At 55.3% G+C, this 15,098-nt stretch overlaps 1 protein-coding gene across 1 annotated transcript; it reads left to right on the top strand.

The window, feature by feature from the left end:
* The first annotated feature begins 3,361 nt into the window (after positions 1-3,361).
* GMPPB (GDP-mannose pyrophosphorylase B) lies at positions 3,362-14,140 on the top strand. The gene is made up of 9 exons (XM_065408776.1): positions 3,362-3,513; positions 3,590-3,670; positions 3,951-3,999; positions 4,263-4,405; positions 6,081-6,239; positions 6,668-6,746; positions 7,024-7,151; positions 13,103-13,285; positions 13,956-14,140. The coding sequence occupies exons 1-9, from the start codon at positions 3,385-3,387 to the stop codon at positions 14,085-14,087; spliced, it is 1,083 nt and encodes a 360-aa protein (XP_065264848.1). The 5' UTR covers positions 3,362-3,384; the 3' UTR covers positions 14,088-14,140.
* Positions 14,141-15,098: the final 958 nt, after the last annotated feature.

Below are 15,098 nucleotides of genomic sequence, written 5' to 3'. Positions count from 1 at the left end.
CACCATGCGGCAGGGTTACCTTGGAGGGTGGTCCCCCAAAATTGGTCAGATATCTGCTGGGGATGGTTCAGTAGGGGAAAAAATACCTCGGGTAGCCCCTTGTCGCAAAACTGTACCATTGAATCCCAGTATGCATTAAGGGACGACCCCTGGAAGCCGCAGGCCAACTCAACACATCTCCCTTCCCCTATTAGGCTGCAGTCAGTGGCCCCCGGGTTGGTGTGCTATCAACAGTTCAAGTCTAGCAATCACACCTGGCCCGCTGGAAATAGCACCTGTCAGTATTATTTATCCCGACAGTGACGCTTCCATCCCTGTCTATGGGTACGTCTATACTTACCTCCGGGTCCAGCGGTAAGCAATCGAACTTCTGGGATCGATTTATCGCGTCTTGTCTAGACGCGATAAATCGATCCCGGAAGTGCTCGCCGTCGACGCCGGTACTCCTGCTCCGCGAGAGGAGTACGCAGAGTCGACGGGGGAGCCTGCCTGCCACGTCTGGACCCGCGGTAAGTTCGAACTAAGGTACTTCGACTTCAGCTACGTTATTAACGTAGCTGAAGTTGCGTATCTTAGTTCGAAGTGGGGGGTTAGTGTGGACCAGGCCTTAGTTAACGGCAGATCCGACTCTACCGCCCAGTTCGGAGCGTTTAGAGACACCCAAACAAGTAGGTGGAGTAGCGGTTATAATGGCTTGGTAGGGAATGGCCACTCCTTTTACATTTGCGGTACCTCTGCCTATAAGTGGCTACCGCATCGGTGGTATGGAAGCTGCTATGTAGGATATCTTGCCCCTCCCCTTCGTGTCCTCCCTAAACTGCCTCCTGGCCGCCCCAGACAGCGTAGATCTTTGTATGCCACCCCAGAGCCCATTACGGAAAGAGACAGGTTGGGTATGATCCTCCTCCCATCCTATGGGGTGGGACGGCTGGCTCAATTTTATCGTAGGCTCTCTGTTTTTCTCACCAAGTTCGCCAATGAAACCTTGGCCATAGAGAAAAGCCTTAACTCAGAGCTTTACCAGCTCCGGTTGCTGTCCCTGCAAAACAGACAGGCCCTAGATTATGTTTTAGCCTCCCAGGGCGGGCTGTGTGCCCTTATTGGGAGTGAATGTTGTACTTATGTCCCGGAAAACTCACAGGACATTAACAAGCACGTCCTGTCGGCCGAACAGGCTTTTGAGCAGTGGAAGGCCCAGGAAAGGGAACCCACGGTTTTCAATTCCCTTTGGAGTTGGTTGCCCGACCTGGGAGGACTGGGGGGTGGCCTTGTGCGTCTCCTCCTCACAGGTGTGGTACTGTGCCTGGCCACCCTCCTCCTGATCGCTTGTTTTAAAATGCTCCTCCGTAAGCTTTGTGCCCCCCGTTCCCCAAAAGTACCGACATGCCCTCTCATTTATAACCCCAGCTCCATGGCACTCAATCGTATCTTGTCCACAGAATATGAGAAAACTCACCCAAAGGCTTGTTGAGTATTCTCAAAGGAGGGTGTTGCTGGTGTCATTAGACATAACTCTAGGTAACTCAGGAGGGTGGAAGACCACGAGTGTCGATGAAGCCTTCCTGCACTAGGCCTAAATGAACCAAAGTCCTTCCATGTTTAAACTGTAATCGACCTCAAAAGCCAGATGCAGAAATTGGAATGTGTAACAGCCAGTTATCAGGTGCAGCACCGCTCATACCGATGCCAAGCGGTAATAATGAGGCCTGCATACTTCTGGCTGAAAGGCAAAATAACAAATCAAAGGAAAGGGACAAGATAATAACTCAAAGAGAAGTTACTAACAAGCTGGACTTAAAGCTGCCAAGATGATTTAACTGCTTCAATGTAATTGCTTGCTACTTGCTTAATGTAAACTATTATAGGAGGAAGGGGAGGGAAGGGGGGAAAAGCTTAGCTGCAAAATGTATAAAAAGAGAAAAGCTGCTTATGATGGTGTGCTTGATCTGAGATGTGCCAGTCTCCTTGCACCGCTTTGAGATCTCAAATAAACTTTGATTGCTTCTCCACCCTGGTGTGTTCATTGGCGCGAAGCACACCGGGCAACGAACCCCGCTGTTGCTTTCCTCGGGCATTCTGTGCCGGCAACAGTCTGGGGCACCTTACGTGCTCCGCTGCTCGTGGTCAATTGGCACGCCTCTCCGTGGGGTTCTGCTGCAGTCTTCACCACAAGCCGCTCCTCTCTGCCAGCCGTCCCGTTAGCTGCTCACCAATATATCTTCCGGCTCCCCCCCTACTTAACACAGCGCCCAGTGATTTCAGCTCTTAGTAAGTTTAGCTCTTTAGTGATTTCAGCTGGTAGTAGGGGAGCCTCAGTGCTGGTGCACCACTAGCCCAAAGTAGGTCTAATGCTTAGACCTGAGTATTGTGATTTCAGCTCTGCAGCATGTAACAATACTCCTAATGGAGTCAAAATTAGCTGTTATTACACAGTGGAGAGAGGAGGAGTCAAAGTGGTGTTTAGGGCCCTCAGAAGGGGCCTACACTACCAGATACAAATACCTGTCCCCAACATCTCTCAATTCACTGGATTTTGGAACCCATGTCCCTTGCCTAGCAAGAGCTACTTAGTTGAGGGCAAGTCCCTCCATCATAAAGTGCCAACCACAGTTCTACTGTCCTTCCCACAGCAGCCAGAGTGACCATTTGGGCCAGCAGTCCCATCAGGCTAGGCAGGGTGGGTGTGCCCATGCAAACAAGATCAGCCCCTGAAGTCCTTTTCCACAGCTCACCACCAGATGTCAGGGTAGAGCCCGTTCTGACTCTGCTTACACTTCCATAGCTCTTCTGTGTGCAGCCTGCTCTCTAGCCCTGCCCTGGCACAGCCATCCTGTGCTAGAGAAACACCTCACCGCCTCCACCCTATCCTGGCACACTGCCCCCGAGGCTAGGGCGGGGCCGAGGCCTGGAGGCTGCCCCCTGGAGCTGCCTGGCGGGGTGCCGCCTGCCCTAGCTACGAGCAGCACGGGACACCGCTCTGACGGAACCAGCCGGCACCACTACGCGAGGGGCGGGCTTTGCTCTGGCTCCTGAGATGTGATTGTTCCTGCGCCAGACTGTCGCCCCGCGCGCGGGAGTCGCTGCTGTGACGTTTGCGGTTACTATGGCAATGCCGTTGCGTGCTGTGTGATTGGCTGGCAGGGTGGAGGGACACGTCTGCCGCTCGGATTGGTGCGCGGCCCGGCCTGGGCTTCCCCCGCCGGAGGGGCGCGGCGGAGCCGGACAGGTGATGAGGCCCGTGAATGAGCGTGAGCTGGGCCGGGCCGGGCAGTCGGGAGAGGAGTCGGGGTGACGGTCGGACAGGGGGCGGGACCCGGAAAGGGAGCGGAACAGGCCCTGCCCCCCCGCGCGCTGGCCTGACGTGGCGGCTTCCCGCACAGGGCGATGAAGGCGCTGATCCTGGTGGGCGGCTACGGCACCCGGCTGCGGCCGTTGACGCTCAGCACCCCGAAGCCGCTGGTGGAGTTCTGTAACAAGCCCATACTGCTGCACCAGCTGGAGGCTCTGCGCCAGGTAGGGCCGGGCCCCGAACCCCTCCCCGGCGGCTCCCAGGCCCCCGCCGCTAACGCACTTTCCCCTTCCCCGGCAGGCGGGCGTCGATCACGTGATCCTGGCTGTCAGCTACATGTCGGGGGTGCTGGAGGGAGCGATGCGGGAGCAGGAGCAGCGGGTGAGGCCGGGCCGCGGGGAGCCATCGGGTCACAGCGCGGGGCGGGGGCTATGTGGGCGGGGCTGGGTGAGGGGTTGGGCGGGTGGGAGCATGTGGGAGGTGCGGGGGTTGGTTAGCTAGGTGGGGGAGGGGCGGGGCTATGTGTGGGGACAAGGGGGTCATGTGGGAGGGGCAGAGGGAGTTGGGCAGAGCAGCGTGGCATCGGGGGCCTGTTGGGGGGCAGCGAATGGCCATTGGTGCAGTGCATCCTCCTGACCCTGGATTCTGTTATCTTTCTCAGCTGGGCATTCGCATCTCCCTGTCCCATGAGAAGGAGCCACTGGGCACAGGTGAGTCTGTGCCCATCCCACATGCTCAGTGGGGCCCCCTACAGGGTCGGCCGAGGGGCCCGACTACCTGCTCATGCAGTTTACAGGGATGGGGTGAGGCTTCTCATTCCAACGCCACCCCTGCTTGCATAAAACTGAAGCTAAGAGGCTGGCTCAGCACAGGGTAGAGCCTGTGCTTGCTTGTAGCTGTTGTATCCACCTTGGGGAGTAGCAGGTGGCCTTGCCCCCCTGCCAGCTCTCTCTGAGCCATGTTCCCTCCACAGCGGGGCCCCTGGCGCTGGCCCGGGAGCTGCTGACTGAGAGCTCGGAGCCTTTCTTCGTCCTTAATAGTGACGTGATCTGCGACTTCCCCTTCACAGACATGGTGCGCTTCCACAAGCACCACGGCAAGGAGGGCTCCATCGTGGTGAGTGCCCAGGGCTGGCTCCGGGGGGTCGGAACACGACTGGCTCCTGCCACCCCCTACTGACTTGGTGTACCACACTGCACTTGTTCCTGGGCTTTTAGGGGCACAGCCAAGAGTGCTGGATCCTGTGTAAAAATGGGGGGCCATGCCCCTCACCCCCAGACCCCACTCCCTGGCCTGGCTTGAAGCTGGAGCCGGGCTGGGATAAGAGCTGCCCAGGCCGCTGTGGGGATCCCAGGACCCTCCACCTGCCCTGGGTGGGGGGCCAGGGTGCCCAAGAGCAGCCCCCAGCCTGTATTCCTGCTCCTAGAGGTGCGCCACCCAGACTAGGTGGAGGGTCTGAGGTTCCCCACAGTTGCCCAGGCTCCCTGGGCAGCTATTACCATGGCCTGGCTCTGGCTTCTGGCCTGGCCGGGGGCGGGGCCTCAGGAGGAGAGGAGGAGCAGGGGGCAGGGCTCCTTGGTGAAATGTGAGGGGCTAAGGCCCACCTCAGTTCCCCCCTGGGAAGAGGCTGGTGCTACTGGCAGGGGCAACGCTTCGTGGTGGGGGGGACTGATCACCTTATCAGCTCCCCGGGCATGAAGCACAGCCCTGCTGCTGCCTCTATGACCCTTCCCCAGGGGCGGCAAGTTGTATGGGGGGGCCTGGCTCCACCAATGTTTGGGGCTGGGTCTCTCCCCCACCCCTGCCTGCCACCCCCGCGCACCTCCCCCGAGCGTCCCTGCCTGCCCTGGGCAGCTGGCGGCTGCTCCGCACTGCGCTTCCTCGCCGGTCGCTGCCGCAGCCAGCTACAAGGGAGTGGTGCCGGGGGCAGGCTGAGGGGGCTGCTGTGCCGGAGGAAGGGAGGAGGCACATGACAGCCCCTCTCCTCCCTCCTGGCAGGCAACTCCAAGTTGACTCCAGGGTGGGCGGGGGGGACTTATCCTGGCTGGACCTCCTGAGCAGCAGCTTGGGGGAGCTTGGGTGTGTCGGGCTGAGTTGGGTGAGTATTGGGCTGGGGAGGGGGCCCCCCTCCCTCGGAGCTCGCTGCTGCCGGCAGGGAGAGGGCTGGGGGAAGTCCTCTCTGGCCCCCTGCCCTAGCCCCGGGGCAGCCTGCCTGCTGCACCCCAAACTCCTCATCCCCGGCCCAGCCCCGCACCCCAACCCTCTCCCAGCCTAAAGCCTGCACGCAGCACCCAAACCCCCTCCCGGAGCCCGCACCCAACACCCAAACCTCCTGCACCCCCTCCTACACCCCAATCTCTTGCTCTGCCCAAAGCCTGCCCCCAGCAGCCAAACTCCGTCCTAGAGCCCGCAGTCCTCCCGCACCCAAGCTTCCTCCTAGAGCCTGCATCCCAAACCCTCTCCTGCACCCAAACTCTCTCCCAAAGCCTTAGGCAGGTGTGCGGGGGGGGGGGGGGGGGGGGAGCGCGGCGGACTTGGTCCCTTTCTGGGCACCACCAAAAATTATACAAACCTGCTGCCCCTGCCCTCGCCCCCCCCCCCCCCCCCCCCCGAGTACAGCTGGCAGAAATGGGACTTCTGGCTGTGCAATCCTGGCCAAGTCCTTGCCCCATGCCTCAGTTTCCCTGTCTGTAAAAAGGGGCAACAGTGTAGTGACTGGCCTGGCAGAGCCTACCTGGTCTTCCCTCAGTCATTCCACAGCGAGGTGCCTTGCAGTGACTTTGCCTTGCAGGTGACAAAGGTGGAGGAGCCCTCCAAGTACGGGGTGGTGGTGTGCGAAGCTGAGACGGGACGCATCCACCGGTTCGTGGAGAAACCCCAGGTGTTTGTCTCAAATAAGATAAATGCCGGCATGTACATCTTCAACCCCAGCCTCCTGCACAGGATCCAGGTAGGGAGCTGGCCAGCTGTGGGCCCAGCCTTCAGCAGGGAGAGCGATGGCTGGGGGTGAGAGGGAGGGATGCATGTCTCCTGGTCCGCACCCCCTCCCTCCCCGGGTTTGTGTGCATGTGTAGCAGAGGGCAGGTGGAGGCTGAGTGTTGGGCTGGGGGTTTTCCAGGAGACAGAGGAGGCTGTGGAAGGGGAGGGATTCCCAGCAGTTGGGGCACTGAGCTGGAGTTGGAGCCAGGGGGGATGGAGGCAGAGATCAGGTCCATCCAGGAGCACTCATGACCATCTGGAATCTCTAGGCTGCATGTAGATTTAACAGCCACGTGCTTGCAGGGCATTGTGGGAACTGGGAGGCTGTGCACTCAGGGTTAACGGGAGCACCAGTCTGGAGGAGATGCCCCTGACTGGGCCCTGTGTGTCTGTCTGTAGCTGCGGCCCACCTCCATAGAGAAGGAGATCTTTCCGGTGATGGCTCAGGATGCGGAGCTCTATGCCATGGAGCTGCAGGGTAAGGGACCCCGCTGAGACCCCTTCCCAGCCCCGGAGTAAAGGAGACATCCATCTCCCCACCCTCTGCTCCCCATCTCTGCCCCAGCACAAAGGAACCCTCCTGCCCCAAGTCTGTATGCCTCTTATGCCAGTGGCATCAAGTGGGTATATGAGCTGCCTCCTCTGGGCCCATCCAGGAGGATGGGGGGGAATCTCCTGTGCTTATTGCGGGGGCTTGTCCTGTCCTGTCCCTGTTGCCCTCCCCGTAGGCTGAGAGTGCTGCTCTGTCCCTACAGGCTTCTGGATGGACATTGGGCAGCCCAAGGACTTTCTGACGGGCATGTGCATGTTCCTGCAGTCGCTGAGGGTCCAGCACCCAGAGAGGCTGCACACGGGCCCTGGCTTTGTGGGGAACGTGCTGGTGGTGAGTGCCTATGCTTCTCCGCCCAGCGGTGTGCTTGGGCTGCTGCTTCCTTCCTGACATGAGTGGGTGTAGATGCACCCCAGTATGGCACCCTGTGGTGGGCTTGCAGTACTCCGGTCACCCTGCTGCTGGCCTCCCCCCGTTCCCTGGGAGCTGAGCTGGCTCATGTGGCTCCTGTAATGGGCCGTGGGCTTTGGCTTGCTGAGCCCTGCTGCTGTCTGCTAGGAAATTCAGACCCAGGACACTAACTAGCACTGGCCTCCAACCTGTGCACCCCATGTGGGACTCCAGCAGGCCTGCTATGGCCAGCCCAGCCAGGTCCCTCATCCCATTGGGCCTGGACCCTCCCAGACAGGGAGTGTGGACTGCCTGGCCCCTGTCTGAGGAAGCTGAGATAGGGGCCTTGCTGTTCTGACAACAGCCTGGGCTAGTCCTGGCCAAGGGGCCATCTAGGCTCAGGCTTTCCAGCCCAAGGAAAGGGGCTGACTGTAATTCTCTCCCTTGGGCAGTGCGTGGGGCCCAGCCCACAGCGAGGGAGTGAAAAGAACAGAATATAAGAACGGCCACACTAGGTCAGACCAAAGGTCCAGCTACTCCAGTGTCCTGTCTTCCGACAATGGCCAATGCCAGGTGCTTCAGAGGGGGTGGGCAGAAAAGGGCCGTTATCAAGTGATCCATCCCCTGTTGTCCAGTCCCAGCTTCTGGCAATCAGAGGCTAGGGACACCTGGTGCTTGGGTTGCATCACTGACCATCTTGGCTAATAGCCACTGATGAACCAATCCTCCAAGAACTGATCTCATTCTTTTTTGGAACTCAGTTATAGTTTTGGCCTTGCCAGGGGATGTTGTGAATGAGTTTCCCCAGGTTGACTGTGCATTGCGTGAAGAACGTTTGTTTTAAACCTGCTGTCTATTCATTTCATTGGGTGACCCCTGGTTCTTGTCTTATGTGAAGGGGTAAATAACACTTCCATATTCACCTTTTCCACACCAGCCATGATTTTATAAACCTCCATCATATCATCCCTTAGAGGTCTCTTTTGCAAGCTGATCAGTCCCAGTCTTTTTAATCTCTGTTCCTATGGAAGCTGTTCCATACCCCTAATAATTTTTGTTGCCCTTCTCTGAACCTTTTCCAATTCTAATATATCTTTTTTGAGATGGGGCAACCAGAATACACACACTGTTCAAAGTGTGGGCGTACCATGGCTTCATATAGTGGCATATATTTCTGTCTTATTATCTATCCCTTTTCTAATGATTCCCAACATTCTGTTCACTTTCTTGACTGCCGCTGCACACTGAGTGGATGTTTTCAGAAAACTATCCACAGTGACTCCAACATCTCTTTCCTGAGTGGGAACAGCTAACTTAGACCCCATTATTTTGTATGTATAGGTGGGATTATGTTTTCCAATGTGCATTACTTTGCATTTGTCAACATTTAATTTCATCTGCCATTTTGTTGCCCAGTCATCCAGTTGTAGGAGATCCCTTTGTAACTCTTCGCAGTCTGCTTTGTACTTAACTATCTTAAATAGTTTTGCATCATCTATAAACTTTGCCACCTCACTGTTTACCCCTTTTCCAGATCATTTACAAATATATTGAACAGCACTGGTCCCAGTACAGATTTTCAGGGGACCTTGCTATTTACCTCTGCCCACTGTGAAAACTGACATTAATTCCTTCTCTGTTTCCTGTTAACTAATTATTGATCAATGAGGTCCTTCCCTCTTATCCCATGACAACTTATTTTCCTTAAGAGCCTTTGGTGAGGGACCTTGTCAAAGGCTTTCTGAAAGTCCAAGTGCTCCTTTGGCACCTTGATGGCCTAGTGTCCCCACTGATTGTTTGGAAGGCTTCCTGCTTCTGATGAGCTTAAAGGATTTTTTTACTGGCAGTTTCTCTTTTGCTAATTACTTTTCAAATTCTTTTTTCAGCTGTCTAACTCATTCATTCCTTCTTAAGCACCTGGCATTGGCCACTGTTTGCAGATAGGATACTGGGTTAAATGAACCGTTGGTCTGATTCAGTATGGTTGTTCTTATGTTAATTATAATTTTACACTTCACTTGCCAGAGTTTAGGCTCCTATTTTCCTCAGTAGGATTTGACTTCTAATTTATAAAGCATGCCTTTTTGCCTCTAACCACCTCTTTTACCCTGTTGGTTAGCCATGTAGTATTTTTTTGTTCCTCTTACTACAGTAACTCCTCGCTTAATGTTGTAGTTATGTTCCTGAAAAATGCGACTTTAAGCAAATCCAATTTCCTCATAAGAATTAATGTAAATAAGGGGGGTTAGGTTCCAGGGAAATTTTTCACCAGACAAAAAAGTATATATACACACATACACATACACAGTATAAGTTTTAAACAAACAATTTAATACTGTACACAGCAATGGTGATTGTGAAGCTTGGTTGAGGTGGTGAAGTCAGAGGGTGGGATATTTCCCAGGGAATGCCTTTCTGCTAAATGATGAACTAGCACTCGGCTGAGCCCTCAAGGGTTAACACATTGTTGTTAATGTAGCTTCACACTCTACAAGGCAGCACAGATGGGGAGACAGCATGGCAGACAGACACATATACCCTGTGTGTGGGGAAAGAGAGAGAGAGATGCGCATTGCCCCTTTAATTACGCTGACCCCACTCTAAGTACATTGCCTTTTTAAGTATATCAGCAAGTTGAGACAGCAGCTGCGGCCAGCACGCTCTCTCCGTCCTGTCCCCACCCTGCTCTATATGGAGAAGGAGTAAGCGGGGGTCAGGAGCAACGGGAAGGGGAACACCCTGACATTAGCGTCCCTTCTTTCCCCCCCACCCCCCTGCACAGGAATCAGGAGGCTCCTGGGAGCAGCTCCAAGGCAGAGGGCAGGAGCAGCACATGGCAGTGAGGGGAGGGACAGCTGAACTGCTGGCAATTGATAGCCTGCTGGGCGGCTGCTGCACAGGGAACTTAGGGGAGAGGGGAGCTGATAGGGGGGCTGCCGGTCCACCCTGGTTCCAAGCCCCCACCAGCTAGCTCCAATGGGCTACTCTTTCTGCAAGCAGTGGACAAAGCAGGCGGCTGCCAAACATAAGGGACCATTGCGCAACATTAAACGAGCATGTTCCCTAATTGATCAGCAACGAAACAATGTTAACCGGGATGACTTTAAGTGAGGAGTTACTGTATTTTTTTTATTTGTGGTATACATTTAAGCCTCTAATATGGTGTTTTAAAGCGTTTCCATGCAGTTTGCAGGCATTTTACTACTGAGACTGTTAGTTTTAATTTCTGTTTAACTAGCTTCCTCATTTTTGTGCAATTCCCCTTTTTTTTAAAGTTAAATGCTACTATGATGAGTTCCTTTGATATTCCACCCCCCAGATGTTAAATTTAATTACATTATTGACACTCTCACCAAGCGGTTCAACTATATTCACTTCTAATCTCTGTCACTATCCTGGTCAGGTGGTATATTCCTACTGCTATATTCTTATTATTCAAGCATGGAATTTCTATCCACAGCAATTCTGTGGTGCTGTTTGATTAATTTAAGATTTTTACAAGTTTCACTCTGTTTTCTTTCACACTCCCCCACTAGCATGACCTGCTCTGTCATTACAACATATATAGGATCTTGGTATTACCGTGTCCCATTGGTTATCATCATTTAACACTAGGCACTCAAGTTCTCCCATCTTAGTATTTAGACTCCTTGCATTTGTATACAAGCACATATAAAACTGGTTAATATTTGGTTGTCTGCCTTTGTGATATAATTGAATGGGACTCTTTCATTTGACTGTTTCTCTTCAGTTCCTACTTGCACTTTATCAACTTTTGTCCTCGCCTCTTTACTAAGACATAGAGAATCCCCATTAGTAGATCCTCCCCTAAGGGATGTGGCTGCCTAAACCACGCACTCCTCTGCACCTGTCCGCTTTCCCTCAGCCCTTAGATTAAAAACTCCTTTGCAACCTTTTTAATTTGACATGCCAGCAATCTGGTTCTGTTTGGGTTAGGTGGAGCCCCTCCCTCTGGTATTAGCACCTTCTTTCCTTAATAAACCTAAGCCCCTCTTCCTAACACCATTGTCTCATCCACACAATGAGACCCTGCAGTTCTGCCTGTCTGGACCTGCACATGGAATTGGAAGCATTTCAGTGTAATAGAGCACTTCCCTTTTCCTGGACTCTAGCCTCTTACCTAGCAGTCTACATTTGGCCTCCAGGACCTCACCTGCCTTGCCCTATGTCACTGGTACCTAGATGTAGCATGACCACTGGCCCCTCCCAAGCACTGTACATACATCTGTCTAGATGTCTTGAGAGCTGCAACCTTTGCACCTGGCAGGTAATTCACCATGCGGTTCTCACAAACCAACCTGTTTTTCTAATAATTGAATCCCCCATTACTATTAGCTGTCTCTTCCTAATTAGTGGAGTCCCCTCCCCTGGAAGGGTGTCCTCAGGGTGAGATGAGGGTCCTAAGTAAGGGTTTATTGCCTTCCGCTCCAGCTTGATGCTCTCTTTCCCTGAGACCTTCATCCTCCTCAGAAGCCCCGAGGCTGTCAGACCAAGGGTGAGCCCGCTCTGCTGTGTCCCAGAAAGTCTTGACGTTGTACCGTTCTGTCTCCCTTAGCTCCATCGGTTCAGCCACTCTAGTCTCTGAGGGCCAGGAGCTGCTTGCAGCCATGTGCCCATGAGGCAGGTAATCATCCATCCTACATTCAGTGCAATAAACTGGAGAGCCCCTGCTCTGCTGCTGGACTTGTACTCTTGCCTGCAGTATTTGTACTCTTGGAGCCTGTGGTGGGAGAGGGGAGTCTTTCTTGGCCTAACTTTAGGGAATAGAAAGTATATCTGGCTCTCTTGCTCACTCTCTAACCTCCCCTCGTTGCTTTGGCACTGGCTTTTCAACCCCCGTCTACCCGAGTAGCTGTGCCCTCTGGCTAAGGGTTCAAGACTTAGGGATCAAAGCTCTCAGCTAACCTCAGCACATGGTCCCCAACCAGCCCACACTATACACTTCAGTCAAACAGGCCCATAGCAAGAGCACACGCCATACTCATCCCAAGGGTCAGGCAGAGCTCTGTGGAGTGCTACAAACCTGCAGCCTCACTGGCTGAGCAAGTCCCAGAAAGGTGAGGGATGGGCATAAAGAGTAGCCCTAGAGCTGTGCTGTCATTGGGGTCCTGAGGAGGCCTCTGACCCACAGCACTCTGAGCGTGGCTGAGCACTGCAGCTCCCCCCTCGAACAGTCTGTATGGGCTGAGCGAGGTGGGCTGGCCCCTTCTGAGGGCACAGGCAATTGCAAGCATCTGTAACAGCACTTCCCTTAGAGGTAGCTACCCCTTCTCATGCAGGACTCTGTGCCAAGGCGTGGTTATGTAGGGACAGGATGACCCTGGGATTGCCTACTGGGAAGGGGGGAGCCTGGGGTGGAGGCTCCTCTCTCTCTCTTGCCTACCTGCAACAGTGGGGGTTACAGTGAGCTCAGCAACTGACCTGAGGAGCAGGCCCTTGCTGGGCTACCAGGTCTGGCATCTGTGCCTAAGTACTGGTGGGTGCAGCATTTGTGGGGGTGCAGGCAGGCTCTCATCTCTGTGGGAGAGCTATGGGGCCTCCTCCAGCAGAGCAGGCTGGGAGTGTGACTCCTTTGGGCTGGTATCTCCTAGCACAGGGCTGCCTTGAACCAGGGAGCTCCCTGCTGCTGGGTGAGGGTCCCCTATGCTGATAGTGAATCAGCCAGGACTTGGGTCCATGGCTCTCCTTGCTTAGCCATCTGCTCTGTTCTCAAGGGGCAGCCCCTCCAGCCAGCCATTCATCTGAAGGCATACATGCCAGGCCCTGGCCAGACACCCCTAGCACCATGAGGGCTGGAGCAGTGGGGATTGGTGCCAGGGCAGGCAACTGCCCCTGTAGTGTGGGCCTACACCCATCTCGCTCTTCCTTTCCAGGACCCAAGTGCTCAGATCGGTGAGAACTGCACGATTGGCCCCAATGTCACCATTGGGGCTGGGGTGGTGGTGGAGGATGGGGTACGGATCAAGCGCTGCACCATCCTGAAAGGCTCCCGTATCTGCTCCCACTCCTGGCTAGAGTCCTGCATTGTTGGCTGGCTGTCGTCTGTTGGCCAGTGGGTGAGTTACCTGGTAGGCTGGCGCATGCCTGCAGCAGGGCCCAGCAGCCAGGGGGCTGGCTGTGTCTCTATCACAGACACTTGCTGGTTAGTTGACTCTACACATGGCTGCTGGTGCTCCCTGGTGAGTCATGGCTGTGACCATTTTCTTTTGGGGGGCATTGGAGGGGGCCATGCCTGGCTGGCTTGGGGGTGCCAGGGCACACAGTGGCAGCAATGCCCAGGACACAGTCCCTTCCTGCACAAGAACAGAGGTGGCAGCTGGAGTTTGTCTCCTCACCCCCACCTCTGGGGTGGAGAATCTGCCTTTAGGACAGGCTGGAGTTAGAGAGACTAGATTCCAGTTCATCCCTCCTCTGTGAGCAGGCACGGGAGGGGCTTGGCAGCTTGAAAGGACCAGGCTGCTCCCAGCCCTGAGAATAGGGGCTGTTGCTGTGCCTGGCTGCAGTGGGGGAGGGGGGGTCCCCATCTCTCCTCCAGCCTATGGCCCCAGCTTGTCATGGGGGGAGGGGCCCAAGCAGGAGGCAGGAGAGGCAGCTCAGAGTTGGGTGGCTGAAGCACTGGGCACAAGGCAAGTCCACCCACATACCCAAGCTGTGGAAGACATGCTGCCTCTGATGCAGGGAGCATGTATGTGGTGGGGCCTGGCTGACGGGGCCTGTCTCGGTTAGGTGCGGATGGAGAACGTGACAGTGTTGGGCGAGGATGTCATCGTCAATGACGAGCTCTATCTCAACGGGGCCAACGTGCTGCCACACAAGTCCATTGCCGAGTCGGTGCCAGAGCCTCGCATCATCATGTAGCTGCTGGGCCAGGCCAGCTCCCCTGCTACTGAACTGTTAACACTTTGTTTCCTGGAGCAGAGCCCTGCACACGGGGGGGGCATGGGAACTGGCTCTGCTGGCACAGCATGGAGCAGTACTAGGCCCTCATGGGCTGCTGGGCTCTGAGAAGGCTGCTGTTGGGAGGGTCTGGGAGGGGGGGAAGGGAGCTCCATGGTGGAGCAGTAGAAAGCAGGGGGCCACAGCTGTGACATGCCTGTCCTGGGTGCTGGTAGGAGCCAGGTGTGCCACTGAGGGCCAGGCCTACAGGGCCCCACCCAATACAATTACACTCTCTAAAAGCGCTGAATGGCCTCATGTCACCTTCTTGCTGTGGCTGGTCCTGTGGCCCCTACCCTCCCCATATCACTCCTGTGTGTCTCCATCCCTGAGGCAGCTGCCCTGGCCCAGCTGCTCTTAGATCCACAGGCCTTGCATTCCCATCTGTCGCACACACAAGATGCCACCCCATAAGGAAGAATAATTTAATGCTCTCATGCAGAGAAGTGACCCCAGCTGGGGCAGGTAACACAGCACCCGATGCACAGCACAGAGCAATCCCACAGGGCTGGTCACAAATCACACGCTACTGCTAGTCCCACCCCACCTGCAGCAGAGCTCAAGCATTAGCCTCTCCCCCAGCTGAGAGACCCAGGCCAAGGATTCTGCACCAAGCAGCAGGGATCCCCACCCCCGCTGCCAGCTAGCACATCCTCCTGCAGCTGCAGGGCAAGGTGCCACATACTTCTCCCCCACCAGGCTGAAGCTGGGGGACTGCAGGCTGCCAGGCCCCAGCCAATTACTGCCCATCAGAGAACTCAGCCACGAGGGCCCAGGCCTAGACCAAGCCAGCTGTGAACAGCCTCTGCTCTGTCTAGCTTAGCACAGAAGCAGTTGCTCTCCGCAGTCTGGCTGCCCAGTACCCAGAGCTTGGGCCAAAGTGTGCCCCACCCCCAGCGAAGGGAAGCTGGCAGTGGCCCATCGCAGCACACA

This window comes from Emys orbicularis, chromosome 7 (genome assembly GCF_028017835.1).
Source record: "Emys orbicularis isolate rEmyOrb1 chromosome 7, rEmyOrb1.hap1, whole genome shotgun sequence".
Lineage (NCBI taxonomy): Eukaryota > Metazoa > Chordata > Testudines > Emydidae > Emys > Emys orbicularis.
This window is presented reverse-complemented; position numbering and strand designations above follow the sequence as displayed.